This window comes from Felis catus, chromosome D1, assembly GCF_018350175.1.
Source record: "Felis catus isolate Fca126 chromosome D1, F.catus_Fca126_mat1.0, whole genome shotgun sequence".
Lineage (NCBI taxonomy): Eukaryota > Metazoa > Chordata > Mammalia > Carnivora > Felidae > Felis > Felis catus.
The window spans coordinates 39562793-39579682 of NC_058377.1; the positions used below are offsets into that span (position 1 = coordinate 39562793).

Sequence of the window (16890 nt, forward strand, 5' to 3'; positions counted from 1 at the left end):
GCAATCACATGTTTCTGTGAATTGAGAGGAAGAGGACAGCTCTAGAAAATTCCTAGGTGAGAAGTTGCCATGCCATCTGGTTTAGGATGGTTGCTTCTGACCACCGCTGGAGAGCTTTGGTCCCCCTGATTATTGCCTACATGCCTCACCCTGAACCTCAGCCTCTGAATTATGAGCGCACATGACCCCAGGTTGGCTCCAGGTCCATACAGGGTTTCCTCCACCATCAGTTTCTACCTGCTCTGCCCCTGGCACTACAGAAACTGGGATCTGGCCTAGGGCCGCACAGCGATTCTGACAACGAAAGAGATTTACGATATCTTCTCTTGTCAAACAACTTGCAAGTTTTTCCCCCTGTGGATAATTCCCGACTTCTGGCAAGATTGTTTCTGGATGTTATGTTCATTTTATGGCAACATATGTTTTAAAAGCTGAGACAATAGCTTGTAGCACCCAGTGTCCCCTGGCTCTGGTTCAAAACTGCCTGAATTTTATCTTCATCACGTCCTTCCAATGGGTCATGTTGGGGTCACCAACAGTGATTTCTACGGGAAGTTCGGACTTGAAGGCTCTATACAAGTCCGGGTGAATCCCAGCAGACCTTTTGCATTATGTTTTAGTGGTTCACTGTTTTAATAGGCCCCGTTAACTGTGCACATGGGGTGCCTGCCTGCAATCCGTGTGTCTTTCTGAAGCCAAGCAGTTCGTCCAAATAGAATCTTCTGGAATTGACAATGGGCTGTGAGGCAAACACTCTCCTGAGTACCTTCAGTTCTTGTACAAGGCAAAAATGCACATGAAGCTATCCACAGCAAAAACGATTCTTTTGGCGGGGTATGGGATTTGGGCACACTCAAATCCAAAGTTGGTTTCTTAAGGATGGACGTAATACTGATTATGGGAGCGATGGCTAATCTATCCTGCGCATCCGCTGGCCCAAGCACTTTGTATATGTTATCTGATTCAGCCGTGACATTGGGAATAATTACCTCTGCCATAGGGTGTGGGTTTCCGCGGGGCCTCTGTGCTCTACCTATGTTACTCAATAGGTCTTCTCAACAATTCTATTATGGTCCCCATTTTATAGATGAGGAAGCTGAGGATCTGAGAGGATAAGCCAAGACTTCTTTGAGTATGGATTCTAGAAGCATCAGAAGCCTAAATTCACCAGGCTCCTTTCGGCGTCCGTAAACTGGATAGATTCCCATTGTGAGGCAACCACCAAGAGCCTGAAAACGTAGTACCGGCTGACGGAGGGTTACATTGTACAGCAAGCAAAGGGAGTCAAATCAAGGAAGAAGAGCTAACGGACTTCACTTGTGCCAGGCACCGTAGCTCTTTGTATGTCTTCCCTCGTTTGAACCTCACAAGGGTCTTCTGAGGTAGGTGACACTATCCCCAGTTTTCAGCTGAATATGGAATCATCAGGAGGCTGAGGAGCCCTGAAGTCAAGCACCAAAACCACACTGGGAGCCAGCCTGCCAGCTGGAGAGCCCACCCCCTGAGCCCTCTTTAAATGCACTTGAAAAAGAATTCCTCCCAAGCCAGTAATGCTTGACTGAAATGTTTCAGGTTGCTAGAAAAATACGTGTCAGAAAATTATGACACTCTTCCTCTTCCTGAATGATTCAGTCCTAAAAGCATTAAGTGGGCAGAGCAAGGCCCTGGGCGGGGGGGCTGGAAACAAAAGGAAGAAATGGGGAGGAACGGGAGGAGGGGCCGGCCAGCCTGGGGCCTCACTCCTCGCTGCTCCAGGCTGGGAAGGGGTGCGCAGTGCCCTCCCGTGGGAAGAGGGGCGCTGACACCCACGCTGGCCTGTCAGCACAAAGGCGGGGGGCTGGGGGGTCCCCGGGGAGGCTTCTCCAGCATCTGCTCCAAATGCTGGCAGGTTCACACCCACAGGGCCCATCTGGCTCGCTGACTCAGGGACACTCCTGAGTAGTTCCGAAAATCCCCAAGCCACCCTCACAGTCCCATCTCTGCTGCCACTCGTGTGGGGCCCAGGCACGAAACCCCGGGATCAAGTATCCAGCTGCTCTTAGAAAGAGTGAAGGTTTTCCTGTCTTAGCAACGACCTTTCCAGATACTTTCCCAGCCAAGTGCCCCGCCGTTGGGTTCTATGAAAACATTCAAGGGGCTTCCCTTGTCCTTAGCTGTCATTAGTGGGTTTCTATTTGAGGTAAGACAAATAGCCATTATTTCTGAGCTCTATTCGGTGCCAGGTGCATAATGTCCTTGAATTTTCACAACAGTCCTGAAAGGTGAACTTTGGTACAAGGAAGAACATTTTAAATGACTTTCCCAGACCCCTCTTGTAATTTTAGAGCTAAGGCACTGAACCAGATTTTCTGATCAAAACTCAAATTGAGCTTTTGCAGTGCGCCAGGCTGCCTGCCTTTTCATGAGTTGGGGGTTTTCTAGTTTTCAAATATGGTTTACTTTGTGAACTTGACTTTTTTTTTTTTTAAACAAGAATTAAATGTTTTCCATGTGCCGGCACAATGTTGAGTGCCTTTATTTAGATGCCTTTGATCCTCATCGAAACCCCATGATGATATAGATATTATAGATGAGGAGACCAAGGACTAGAGGAGTCAGGGGCCAAGGTCATACAGAGGTCAGACAGGACTCGGGCAGCTTGCCTTAAGCAGCCGTTCCCTTAAATCACTTGATTACATCTATCATCCCCAAACTAAGGGAACATTCTCACTAGATTGTGAAGATAATGTATATTTTTAAATGCCTGGCATACAGGTCCTCAACAAATACTGATTCCTTTCTTCTTCTGTCCGGGTTCCAAGGATCTAGAGCGTGACAGTATTGATCCCAGAAGCAAAGATGTTAGACTTCAGAGGCTATTTAGTCTGAGCCCCACACCGAGCAGACAGCTAGGAGAAGTGAAATGATGGATGGAAACAAAGACTTCGTCTTTGTCAGCCTCCCCCGGCATGCCCCCACCCCCCGCCCAAATTCCCAGGAGACTCCATGAAGACCAAAGCCTACTGGTTTGCTCAACTTTATATCCGTCATCTGTTACAGTAGGAGTTTGAAAAGCCTTTGTTGAATGAATGAATGCCAACCTCATCTTGCAGTTAAGTTGCATTTGAAGTTTTGAAGGCTCCCCACCCCCCCACCCCCCGGAGCTTTGTGTCTAGGGGAAAACTGACAATCTTTGGCTCCCTGCCCCAACTCAATCAGTGCTCGGGGGTGATTCATTGACTTGGTGAGGAGCCCAGTTTCCCAGCTGACGCGCTGTACACAGACTGCCCCCGGCCAAGTGCGGGATTAACCGCCTGCCATAGGCTGTGGGCTGGGGAGCAGGCACAGTACAGTGGAAGGAACCCTGAATGCATGACCTGGCGTCTCGTACTTGGCCTCCTCTCTCTCTGCGCCGTACTACCCTCCACCCTGCAAGGAAGGAGTGGACCAGACGAGCTCTGACCACAAGGCTGTATACAATGGGGAAACACACTGAGGGAGAGTGTAGATTCATGGGCAGGGTGAATCACTGCCCCAGGCTGGTGTTGATCTTCAGCAAGAGCTCAGAATCAGCTTCCAGGAAAGACCTAATGTTTGCTGAGCACTGTGCTCGTGACTTGCCTTTGTGCTGTTCTGTGGGATCCTCAAAACTAGCTTGTATGGAAAACTCTTCAACAGTAAAAAAGGAATGAGCTATTGATACATGCAGCCACATGAATGGATCTCCAGGGCATGATGCTGAGTGAAAAAAAAAAAAAAGCGCCATTTCCAAGGGTTATATTCGGTATGATTCTACTTATATAAGCATTCTAGAAATGACAAAATTATAGAGGTAGAGAATAGATTAGTGGTTGCTAGGGATTGGGGGAGTGTGGGTGGGGGCCTGACTATAAAGGAGAAGCATGGAATCCTTTTGTAGATATAAAACAGTTCTGGGGTGCCTGGGTGGCTCAGTTGGTTAAGTGTCTGACTCTTAAAAATTTTTTTTCAACGTTTATTTATTTTTTGGGACAGAGAGAGACAGAGCATGAACGGGGGAGGGGCAGAGAGAGAGGGAGACACAGAATTGGAAACAGGCTCCAGGCTCTGAGCCATCAGCCCAGAGCCCGATGCGGGGCTCGAACTCCCGGACCGCGAGATCATGCGGGGCTCGAACTCCCGGACCGCGAGATCGTGACCTGGCTGAAGTCGGACGCTTAACCGACTGCGCCACCCAGGCACCCCATTAAGTGTCTGACTCTTGATCTCATGGCCTGTGAGATGGAGCCTTGCGTCTGTGATCTCATGGTCTGCGTCTTGATCTCATGGTTTGTGAGATGGAGTCAGCTCTGTGCTGACATTGAGGAACCTTCTTGGGATTCTCTCTCCCTCTTCTCTCTCTGCCCCTCCCCTGTTTGCATGCACTTACTGTCTCTCACTCACTCTCAAAATAAAATAAATAAACTTTAAAAAACCAGTCTGTATCTTGATTGATTGTGGTCACACAGATCTATGCAGGTGAGAAATTGTACCAACTAGGCACACACACATACACACACACATACACACACACACACACACACACAAATGAGTGCATGTAAAACTGATGAAATCTGCATAAAGCATGTAGATTGTAGCAATGTCCATTTCCTGGTTTTGATATCATATGATAATTTGTAAGATGTTACCATTGGGGAAGGCTGGGTGAAGGGTAAAGGAGACCTTTCTGTTCTAATTTTACAGCTTCCTGTGGGTCTATAAGTACTTCCAAATAAAAGTTCAGAAAGCCTATGAGATATTATTATCCCATTCTACAGAAGAGAAACCTGAAGCTCCTGGAGGTCATATAGATAGCTCTTAGTAGGAGAGTAAAAATTTGATTCACTTCTCTTGAAACCGCTTAAAAGCATAGAGTTGAACAAAAATCAATATGGCTGCACTAATGCTTCACGAAGCTGCAACTGAGTAATCTTTTCCTCTCTTCTGCAAAACTCCCCTCCTCCCTTCTTAGCCTTTTGCTTCAGGAACCCGGTACCACCTGGAAAATGTAACGAAAGAGGCTGGCAGGAGGTACACAATTCCTGTTGAAAGTGGCAAGATCCCGTTATTTCCCTATAAAACCCACCAGCCCCTTCCTCCCCACCCAGCCTGCAGTTTTTAAAGGCCTCAGCGGGCGGCAGCCTCTTTTGCCCAGCAAAGCAAGAGAGCTAATGCTCCTCTTTATTCCACATTCTCTCTTGGAGTTCCATTTTGGCTGCAAAATACGAGAGTTGGTTTTCAACAACACTCTGACCCCGGAACTGTGAGCTTCTCTGTCTACCAAGGGCTTTGGGTGTGGAAAGGGAGCCGCCATAAGCCAGCCCATTATAGTCCCAAGTTGTTCTCTACTCGCTGACTTCGAAGTTCCTTCTTCAGAGTTTCAGTGCCTGATCCTGCCAAGGGGACACAGGCAGTATTTGTTTTTTTCCACCTAGGTGGTGAAAGTCTATGCCTTAGCTTACTGGTGGGCAGACATTTTTGGAGGGCCTCTGCTGTGCACTTTTATTACATCTCTTGGCCCAGGTTCATCAAGGCTTTGGTTGAAGGAGAAGGAATGACCCTGAGCACCCACAGTTTGCTCTCAGAGGAACGGAACACTTCTTCACCCACAGATTTAACTTTCCCCATCTCGTTTCTTCTAGCTGTGCTTGGCATTTGCTACGCGGAGGTTGGCGTGGGGAGGCGTACCGTGGAGACACTGAGACCAGATGCCTGAATTTAACAGGTCTATGGCTCATTTGGGGAGAACGAGGACAAGTCGCAACAAACAAAACAAGGCAAGAGAGAGCGAGAGCGGTTGGGGAAGCAGCCACCAACTCTCACTCCAGATGAAAGCTGCTTCAGAGGGAGGTATCTGGTGCACAACTCTTCGCAAGCAGGTGGTGTGAGTACTCACTGACTTGTTGAGTTTCAAGCAGAGGACACGCGCCCTTCTGAGAAGGTCAGATAATCTTTCAGAAAGGAGCTAGGCTTCAAGAAGAGAGAACCGCAGGCCAGAAGAAAGACACTGGCAAAGGCACAATTAAATTTAAAGCACAAGCCTTTGAGTAGGAGCAAAGATGTGGGCACAGCATTCTGTTTTGACCTACCCTGTCCAATATGGTGGCCACTGGCCACGCGTGACCACTGAGCACTTTCAATGAGGCTAGTGTGACATGACATATGCTGTAAGTGTAAAATACATGGCTGGTAGTTCTAAGACTTAGTACAAAAAAATGTATGTCTCACTATGTTTTATATTGGTTATATATTGAAATTATATTTTGGGTATATTGGGTTAAAATAATTATTAACATTAATTTCACCAGTCTCCTTTTAGTTTTGTTTTTGGTTTTTTTGGTGTTTTTTTTTTTTTTTTTTTTTTTTTTGAGACAGAGACAGAGCGTGAGCAGGGGAGGGACAGAGAGAGAGGGAGACACAGAATCCAAAACAGGCTCCAGACTCTGAGCTGTCAGCACAGAGCCCAACGTGGGGCTCGAACCCACGACCCGTGAGACTGTGACCTAAGGGAAGTTGGACGCTTCACGGACTGAGCCACCCAGGCACCCCTCCTTTTACTTTTTTATGTGGCTACTAGAAAATTCTAAATTATGTGGCTCTCATATTCTATTGGACAGCCTATCTAGCCCATGCTTATTCTAATGCTGACTCTTTTTTCTGCTCCCTTTTGTAGCAGCCGTAGTTTTGGGTAATTTCTCTTAAATGATCTTCCTTATCTCAAGAGGTGATATTATTTATAGAGTACTTTAAAAGATGGTAAAGAGCCTCCAGGGCCTCTCTGCTTAACAGTGCTTCCTTGGTAGCAGTTTTCACATTCAAAATGAGCAAAAGAGATGAACGTTAAAATCTTTACCTCTGAAATCACCATCAGAACAGTCCCTTTTACATTCCTGAAGTTTCCATGGAAGCTCTGGTTCTGAGGGACTCTGCTTCCTGAGGGTAATGTGAATCACAGTTCTGGGGATTTAGAAATGATTTTTGACAACATTTTAGTTTCTCTGGTTTTCCTTTTCCTCGCATCTGAAAAGCCACGTTGAAACAATCAAACAGGACTCTTGCGAGAGTCCTTTCATTCACTGGATTTGACTTGCGTCTCCTTTCCCTGAGGGGTCTGCAGTCGCTAGACCACAAAGGAGCATTTACGTGTTCCTTCTCATTTTTTCATCTCATTTTCAAGAAGGGGAACCTAGGACACTGATGTTATTTGAAGGGGGAGGGGTGGGATTTGAATCAACAAATTGTCCCTTCTGCTGTTCACTGTAATTCAGTTTTAGCAGGAAGGGCACAGAGCTGCTGACTCAAGTCGGCAGTCTCCAGCCCAACCTCTCTCCCATCCCCCTGCCCTCATCCCCGGGTGGTGGGGGTGGTTGTGATGAGGTTTCGGGGTGATGGTGGGGTTTGGAGCTGATGGTCAAGAAGGAATTCTTGAAGATGTCTTTGGTGCAAAGAGGTGATTTTATTAAAGCCTGGGGACAGGACCCATGGGCAGAAAGAACTGCACTGGGGTTGTGAAGAATGGCTGGTTATATACTGTGGACTTGGGGAGGTAAAGGCAAAAAGGAAGTTTCCAAAGAGATTGTCATATGCTAAAGAAGATTCACAGGAAACTGGAGGCAGAGCTATTGTGGAGCTAAGGTGGTTTTTCCCTCCAACAAAGCATTCACGTTAAGACAGCAGGGAGTTCCTGGAGAAATGTTACACTCTGTGTTTACCTCAAGTATGTGTCAATGGGCTGCAGGTTGGAAGGAAATTTAATTTTACCTGCGAAGTATGTTAGAACCCCTGGAAGATGAAATGGCATAAATTGGCATAGGTGTAGATGGTGAAATCACCAACCAGGAAAGCTCCTTAAAAGTGCCTTAGAGGGGCTCCTGGGTGGCTCAGTCAGTTAAGCATCCGACCCCTGGTTTCAGCTCAAGTCAGGTTCTGCGCTGACAGTGCAGAGCCTGCTTAGGATTCTTTTTCTCTGTCTCTCCCCTGCTTGTTCTCTGTCTCTCTCTCTCTCTCAAAAGTAAATGTCAAAAAAAAGTGTTTCAGAAAGGCCCCAGTTAAGCCCTCAGTCACTGAAGCGGGAGAAGGAAACAGAAGATGCCTTGTCCTTGGACACCTTGAATTGGGCAAACTGGAGGGAGCAGTGCCGAGACCAATGATCGGCCAGGGGAGCGTCCCTTCTCATTTGATGCTTTCGTCTGTCTGCACTGGGCATTCCCAGGAGACATCATGGGGGATATGAAGGTATGAAAAATTCCTAGGCTGCGGGCCAGGTGCCAGGAATCAGGGACAGGAAGGCACTGTTCCAACAGTGGGAGACAGGCAGTCCTGCCTTGCACTAAGCCAAAATGTGTGATCTGAGCTCAGCAGGGGGAGCGGTGCGGTTTAAGAGGAGTGGGGGGGTAACAGAGGGATGCCTGCAGTGGATGCTGGAGGATTTTTCTTCCTGTGGTAAAATGCACGTAACATAACATTTAACACCTTAACCACTCTTAAGTGTACATTTCAGTAGTGATAAGTACATTCCCATTGTTGTATAACCACTCTCCAATCTGTGGAACTCTTTCTGTTTTGCAAAACTGAACTCTGTAGCCTTTAAACAACACTCTCTTGTCCCCTCTCCCCAGCCCCTGGAAAACCCCATTCTACTCTATTTCTGTGAATCTCACTGCTCTCGGTAATGCATAGAAGTAGAATCCTGTGAGGTTGTCTTTTTGTGATTGACTCGTTTCACTGAGTATGATGTCTTCAAGGTTCATCCATGTTGCACCATGTATCAGAAATTGCTTCCTTTTTTTTTTTAATTTTTTTTTCAACGTTTATTTATTTTTGGGACAGAGAGAGACAGAGCATGAACAGGGGAGGGGCAGAGAGAGAGGGAGACACAGAATCGGAAACAGGCTCCAGGCTCTGAGCCATCAGTCCAGAGCCTGACGCGGGGCTCGAACTCACGGACTGCGAGATCGTGACCTGGCTGAAGTTGGACACTTAACCGACTGCGCCACCCAGGCGCCCCAGAAATTGCTTCCTTTTTTAAGGAGGGTCTGTATATAAATGATTCCGTTATCGGTTCATCCACTGATGGACATTTTGGTTGCTTCCATATTTTGGCTATTGTGAATAATGGTGCTGTAACATAGATGTACAAATAGTTCTTCAAGAGCCCAATTTCAGGGGCACCTTGGTGGCTCAGTCAAGCGTCTCTTGACTTGGGTTCAGGTCATCATCTCAGGGTCATGAGATCAAGCTCTGAGTTGGGCTGTGTGCTGAATCTGGTGCCTGTGTAAGATTCTCTCTTCCTACTCCCTCTACTGTTTGTGCTCTCACTCTCTCTCAAAAAAGACCCGAATTTCAGTTCTCTGAGTTATATACCCTGCTTTGGACTTGCTGACTGAAAACAAAAAGTCAGCCTCAAAGTAGGTTAGTAAAGGCTTTGTTCCCTGTCTTACCGAGGACTATGTAGCCCAGCAGGCAGTTTTCCAGATTGCTCTGAAGAACTCCAAAGCTTGTTAGCTCACAGGGGATCATGTGCAAAAAGGGGAAGGAATATACCTGCCTACAGGCAGCTCTCTAAAGGTATAATTGCATGTCACAAGATCTAGTGTGGTTATAAAAATCAAGGTTTCCTAATTTCCACACAGACATGACAAAGTCCCTTTTGTCACCTTAACATGTCAGTGCACAGACTGGACAGTTCTTCTCCCTCTGGCCCCACCCCCACCCATTCATATGTTGAAACCCTATCCCCCCAGTGCTACTGTATTTGGAGATAAGGTCTTGAGGAGATAATTATGAGCTCATAAGGGTGGGGTCCTAACACCATAGGACTAGTAGCCTTAGAAGAGGAAAAGAGACATATGTCCCCACCCTCCACGCCAGCCCCACCCCAATCACCACATACACCAAGGAAAGGCACGTGGGGACGTGGCGAGAAGGCAGCTGTGTGCGAGCCAGGAAGAGCTCTCACCAGACACTGAATTGGCTGGAACCTCCACCTTGGATGTCTAGCCTCCAGAAAGAGGGTCCCTTCTCATAAGAAAGTAATTCTGTTGTGTAAGCCACCAGCCTCTGGGGTTCTGTTATGGCAGCCTGAGCTACTACAGGTCCAGAAGTGGGGTTGCTGGCTGGATCAGATGGTAATTCTATGCTTAGTTTTTTTGAGGACCTGACATACTGTTTTCCATAGTGACTGCACCATTTGACGTTCCCCCGGACACAGAGCTGACTTTTGAACAGAAGGGAAGAGGGGGTGGGGACAGGGAAGAGCGCCTGAGGAAGAAGAGGGTCCTTTAAGGAGCAGGCCATGAGGCTGCATCCGAGACGGGAGGGACGGTGGTAGAGATGAGCCTGAAGAAGAAGTCTGTTCTTTATCCCCAAATCCGTGAAGACTCTCAAGGGATTTAAAATGGTGGGGATGAGGTGGGGATATGAAGTAGGGATGAGGTGGGGAGGGCTGGCATGACCGGATTTGTATTCTCAACAGTCTGGAGAGGAATGTAGAAGATGCTCAGGCAGGGAAAGACTATAAGAGAAATTCAGGAAAGGGGGGGGGTCAGAGGCTCGAAGATAGCTCTGGGAATGGAGGGAGGCCTCAGACAGACGTCGAGGTTGTACAGCAAGCTCAGAGACAGAGGGGCTGGGATTTAGGAGAACCTCCCAAGATGGCCCTATGATTCTTCCCAGTGGTTACGCCTGTACAATCTCCTCCCCCTTAGTGGGCAGGACCTGGGACTCGATTCTAGGCAACAGAGCGCGTGTGATTTCTGCTGTGGAAATTGCAGGATCCGTGGGCCCTTAATCGAGGACTTTCTTCTTCGGTTGCTGCCAGCCGGCTTGTGGAGAGTACCTAGTGAATCTCATGTGTCCAGCAGAGAGGAATATGGGCCTCCCCATGCATTTCAGGGCCCGTCTTCCTTGAAGAGAAGGCAAGAAGCAGGAAGACACATTTTTCACTGCTGAGCGAAGTTTTATTTAGGTGGGCATAACAGTGCAGAACCAAAACAGTGCTTCGCCCTTCCCTACACAGCAGCCTTGATTTAGGGAGGGATCCACCTTTCATCCCTCCCTAAAGGGAGGCCGGCTGGATCAGAACGCAGAACTTGGACAGGCGGCTTACGTGGAAATACAAAAGTGTAACAGTGATAGCCACCAAACTGGAGAGTTTCAAGGTTCTTGTGCTTTTTTTAAGGACTGTTTTCTAACCATGACACGCTGTCATCCTTTGATCCTTGTGGGACAGAAAGTGATCATTCTTACCAAATGATACAGCAAAGAGAGCATGCGTGTCTCTCTTTAAAAGTTCTGGAGATGTTTGGTCGTTGAAAAGAATGTGAATTACACCTAGAGCACCGCTTTACAGAACCCCATTAGGCTGTAATTATGGTGCTTTTAAAAAACTCCGACTTGTAAACAGGAATTGATGGCTTCATCCTTTGTAGGGAACGCTGGTGACACTGTCGAATTCTACAAGGACTTTCCTCCTCTGGTGGGCAGGGGAGAGCACTCAAGGCATTAGAAACTCTTGTCACTTTCAAGAACTTGAAGAACAATCACGGATCAAACACATGCTTTCAGTGACACAGTATTTTTACGGCTAAAGAGAGAACGCTGAAACAATACATTTCATTTCCAGCAGGCCGAACAAAGCCATCACGAATTAACATCTATTATGTTCCACAAACGACACAATATCATCTTTGCCAATCTTTTTTAAAGGTTTCGCATCACTTGTGAAAAACAGGACCAAAAGGCCAACGATTGCCCAGAAGGAGCCACTTCATCTCCACGCCCTCAGAAGAACCCCCAATTACTGGCAATTGCGCATTTCAATCAACGTTCCTTTTCAAGAGGTCGTTCTGGGAAATAACGGAGGTCAGGGGCTTTAAAACATCAATTTCAAAAAAAATTTTTTTCATCACTGCAAGGCGACACTGAACTTGTACTGAACTTGGAAAGTGGTCACAACTTCACAGTAAAAAGCCAAGGACTGTCATTACTTACATGTAGAGACCTAGTCATTTACAGAAATATTCCTCTCTCCACCGTGAGGCTGAGTCTCCCCTCTCGTCTCCTGCCGAGGACGGTTTGCCTTTTAAATCAACACAGTTAGTTGCCAACAAACTAGGACTTCTCCTAACAGTGTGTTCATGTGTTCACCAAATATTTACACAATGTCCGTTACGCTCCAGCCAGTCGCTGTGTTAGGAGCCTGCGGTACAGCACTAGATAACAACTCCCATCACTGTAGATATTCTGTCAACTGGGACTGACAACAAGCAAAATAAACCAACGCGAACACAGTTTAAAACGCATGCGGCAATCCACCCCCAGGAGCAGAACTCCCTGTCACAGGACGGAGGCCGGCAGCGCCCCCAGCCCACCTCCGCTCAGTGTTGGATAGGAGAGGGTGCTCAGTGAACGGGGAGCTTCTACGAGCGAAACACAGACGTGCAGCAAGCCCTGCCGCACAGCTGGAAGTTCTCGCATTTTCACAGCACAGCTACAAAGGAGGACAAAGCATCTGACAAGGGCTGTGCTCACCCTCACCCGCACTCTATAGAGAAGCCGGACGGGGGTCGCTCCGGGCCACTGCCAGCCACACGCACTCTCTTAGTTGACTTTTTCAGCCTGACTCTACAAAATGAAATCCATTCCTCAAAAGGTAGAGCACGGTCAAGAGTGCGCAGACACGATTTCACTAAGTAAACACGCAGCAGCTTTCCACGTGGGCAAAGGGGCCTCCGTTCTGTGCCGTGCATCTTGGTCTCCAGCCACAAGAGCACAGCTTCGTGGACGACGATGGCCCCTGAAGGTGTATTTAGTGTTGTGTGCATCCCAGAGGAAAGGGTTCGTAGCTTTAAAAGTATTGGCAAGGGGTCTGTAACTTCCTGGAGGCTTAAGAATGTCTACATTCCCGTCTTAAGATGGGAAGTCTCTGCCTCCCGTGTGGTAAAAGCGAACACGTGGCTGGATACTGCTTTCAGAATGATCCGTTCGAGGCCCAGCTGGTGCTTTACTAGGAAGACGTGAGCCGGAAACAAAGTCAGTGACCCTGGGGTACACATTTAGGATCGGTCTGTCCCCTTTTAAATGACTCTTACCCTCAGAAAATGGGACCCTCAAAAGTAGTCCTGTAAGCCGGCAACTCACAGGAGATGAACGAGTTAACTTTCTTGATAACACTTTTTCCCAAGCCAGAATGTATGACCAGGCATCCACATCAGCCCCTTAGCTCCACGACTGTCGTTCACGGGCAACTCCATGTCCGCCACAGGCTTGCCCTCCCCCGCAAGGTCAGGTGCAAAAGGCCAGTGGAGCTCCTACTACTCAAAATCGCTACCTTATCGTTTTGTCCAAGCTTCAGACTGGAGTACTTGTGGCTAAAGAAGCTCTGGGAAAAACTGCGACCAGATTCTTAAAACCACCGGCTACAGAGGCTACGGCAGAGAGGAAAACAATATGGCATCCACCCAGAACACAGAGCGTTTGCTGGAAGTTTTCTGGAAGGGCCTTTATTGTGGCTGCTCTTTTTTTGTACCTGCCTCTGCCTTTGCGGCCTTCGACTAGACTGTGAACTCCTCAAAGCTGTGCCTTATTCATGACAGCCACACAATCAGCGACTAGCAGGACTAGCCTGGGACATCGCAGACCCCACTGGAGCTCAGCAGGTAGGAACAGCAAAAAGGAACAGAGGTCAAGGACTCCAACCACAATCCTGATGAAAGGATTACGTGTGCCAGGGCTTACGGAGCTGCTGTTTTCCTGAGATAATGGATCCACTTTTACTTCTTCAAAATACAAATAAGGGGCAGCCTATAGAGAAGATGAAGCTTTTGTGAGGGCGGGGGAAGGATATGATAGAAAAATACCTCTCAGAAATCTTTTCCGAGTATAAAAAGAAACCAGTGAGGAGAACTGTGAACAGTGAACACACACACACAGTGATATAAAAATGAGGGGAAATGGGATATTTAGGTTACTACCATTTGTAAACCACACTGTAATTCAATGGTAATAAATATCGTGTAATAAGAATAATTTAAAGCACTGATTGCATCCTTAATACTTATTATTAGCTTTCCATCTCAGAAACCATCACAGAGGCACAGCTAAAATCCACTTCTGTGAATACTCTGGAGAGAGACTAGAATATTCTCAGAATATTCTCAGCTTATGTAACTTTTGTTTTTCAAAAAACAGTAATTATATTAAACAACTATCGCTAAGAGTCAAACGTAAACTTTAGGTTCCTGAGGATTACTTTAGAAATGTGTTAACATCCTAAGAACAAACACAGGGAGATCCACAGATACAGTTTTAAAGAATTTTGTATAAAATGTAAACATAGTTAGGACCCACTTACATGGTTAGAAAGGGAAAAGTTTTTTTTTACATATTCTGAATCGGACTTAAATGTTTATGAAATAACGCTTGGGTGTTATATACCCGTTTTTAACATGTAGTCTATAATTCTCCATCAAAACCAGAACGTCCTTCCCAAATGGCCTCAAATTTGATACCATACACTTCTAAATTAAAATGAATTTTTAAAAGATATGCTCCAGTGTAAATAAAACAAACCGCTAAGTTGTTCTGGCTCCGAGCACGCCGTATGGCAGATGTCATTTATATGTTCTGATCGTAATAAGCAAAATGTCCCTCGTTTTAAGCATTCTGTGTTCCGCTCATTTAAGTAACATCCTGTTTCGATTCTTTTGACAGCAGAGGATTACCTGCAGAAAACCCCTTGGAAAACTGAGTTGCTGTGCATGTGCAGATTTCCCCACGGGGCCCTTTGCGCGGCATTCTTTTCCTGTACAGAAGTCACAATGAAGTATCCTTTGCACGCATCTCGTTCACCAAGTCTCCCGTCAGAGCAGTGCATGGGCCCGCAGCCCTTGCCAGCAGAGTGCGACAAACCACGGTCAGCGATTTCAGTTAGCCAGGGTGACGAGCAGCAGTGTGAAGAGACGCCAGCACTGTCCCCAGGTTAGGACACCACCAGGAGCAGGACTGCCTATGGGACGGTGGATGTTTCTCTTGTCCAACAGTCATTAACACAGAGGAGACTCAGATTAAAATTGTATCCTGACATGTTTATTGTTTTTTCCTAAAACAAATTAAAAATAAGGCCTCCCAAAGTCCTTGCTGGTAGCTCTGAGTCTCACTGCACTATCCACAGAAAGGTGTCCCTCTGAGGCACTCAAAGGGCTATGACTCTTTGATGGGCCTTTCCACTTTCCATTCGATGAGGACTTACACATCAACACTTGCTGTGGTTCACTTATCTCCATGGTGCTTCTCGTTGGAAGTCCATGAACCTTACTTCCACACCACTCTGTTGACCGTAATTTTCATCAGGGACTCGATAAGACACGCTCAGTGTCTCTACCAAGAAGCACTGGCTGCAAACCAGCTGGAAACCCGACCGAGTGCTTCAGCCGTTACAAATCCCACCTCACAGAACTCACAGACCTCAAGTTCAAAGGAAAAAAACCTTCAGCAAGAAGAATCCAGAAGCCTCTGCCGAGCATCCTTCCCTCCATTGCTTACTTTCGTTTCACTGGGTGCACTCAAATCTGTCAAAATGGAAAACAAATATTGATGGCAGAAGTCACACAGCAGGAAGCCACAGCAGGAATTACTTTCCCTTCTAGAAATCTCAGCATTCTTTGCCTTACAGGCTTTTGCTTCTGAGCCAAATTTCAGAGCACAGTGAAGCTAGGTCAGCGCCACAACTAAATCAATGAACTTTCAGTCTCTTTGAAAGGAGGTGGAGAACAACAGGCAAGAGGCTCAGAGGTGCAGGGACAGAGGCAGCAGAACGGGACAAGCATGAGCGAGCATGACAGCAAGCAGGAATGCCTGAGCAAGAGGCAGCGCAGGAGACAGCGTGAGGAGGAAAAGGAGGAGAGAACAGTCTGGAGGAGGCACACCTTCCTGTGGAGGTCTGAGGGAGCACCAGTTCTCTCCCTCCGTCACCCTTTAGGGGAGGGGTCTCACCTAAGACCACACAGGAGAATGGCTTAGGGACGCCGGGCCGGGGTAAAGACGGGACGGTTCGTGGAGGCCGGCCGCCGGGGTGTTCCGTGGGCTTCCTCAGCCTCTGCCCTGAGAGCTAACCCTACCTTTGAGCTCTGCTGTCGGGTCCTCCTCCTCCTGTGCCATCATCTCCACAGTCTCGGGTCCTCTGCCGTCGACAACGTCCATCTTGATCAGGCCAAGGTTCGTGAGGAGAAGCATTGGGTCGACACCCTGGCTGCTGCTTTTGATGTTCTCCAGCACCTTCAGACACTTGTAGGACTTGAGCTCACTTATGTTCTCCTCCAGGAAAAGATTGTAGAGACTCAGGTCGTTGTACCCTTCAGACTTGAAACGCAGGACTTCGAAAGTGGGCAGGATTTCGTACACTTTGAGAATGTCCGTCTTCTGTCGGGACGGGACACAGAGCGTGTAGACAACCACGGGAGCCAACAGGATGTACACCATGAGGTTGATAAAGCTGAGCAGCTGGAAGATGCCGACGGCGATGAGCTTGCACTGAAACTGCTCGGGGATGGTGGTGTCATTTTTCAGGATCCCCGACTTGATGCTGCAGACAAACTCATCTGAGAGGGAGGAGAGGCTGAAGTAATAGCCCAGGTAGATGCAGGCTAACAGTATTATGCTGAGGGTCAGCAGCCGGCAGCTGACGTACTTGACGATCAAATTGTTACAGTGTTTCTTCGTCTTCAAGTACTGCTCCACAATTGGGTACTTGAAGTGGCTTTCAGATATCTCCCACAAACTAAAGGGGGTGGGGGGAGAATAAAAACTTCAACCCTTATGAAGATCAAATGTTAAAGACGTACACACAGAGCAATATCACACTAAAAATCTCAAACACCTTTCCTCCCTCCCTAC

General features: G+C 47.4%; 1 protein-coding gene and 1 long non-coding RNA gene across 4 annotated transcripts in view; one reads left to right on the forward strand and one right to left on the reverse strand.

Annotated features, from left to right (window-relative positions):
- LOC109491918 overlaps positions 1-12979 on the forward strand; it is a 64215-nt gene extending 51236 nt beyond the window's left edge. For all 3 annotated transcript variants that reach the window (XR_006586196.1, XR_006586197.1, XR_006586198.1), the window contains exons 4-6: positions 1088-1382; positions 5640-5881; positions 10770-12979. This is a non-coding gene — a long non-coding RNA (uncharacterized LOC109491918). The remainder of the gene's footprint in view (positions 1-1087; positions 1383-5639; positions 5882-10769) is intronic.
- A 1318-nt stretch (positions 12980-14297) lies between these two features.
- Positions 14298-16890, reverse strand: part of PANX1 (pannexin 1) — a 47480-nt gene continuing 44887 nt past the window's right edge. The window contains exons 4-5 of the mRNA XM_003992612.5: positions 16116-16774; positions 14298-15566 (exon numbers count right to left, since the gene is read on the reverse strand). Coding sequence (XP_003992661.1) covers positions 15487-15566; positions 16116-16774 — 739 coding nt within the window. The 3' untranslated portion in view covers positions 14298-15486. The remainder of the gene's footprint in view (positions 15567-16115; positions 16775-16890) is intronic.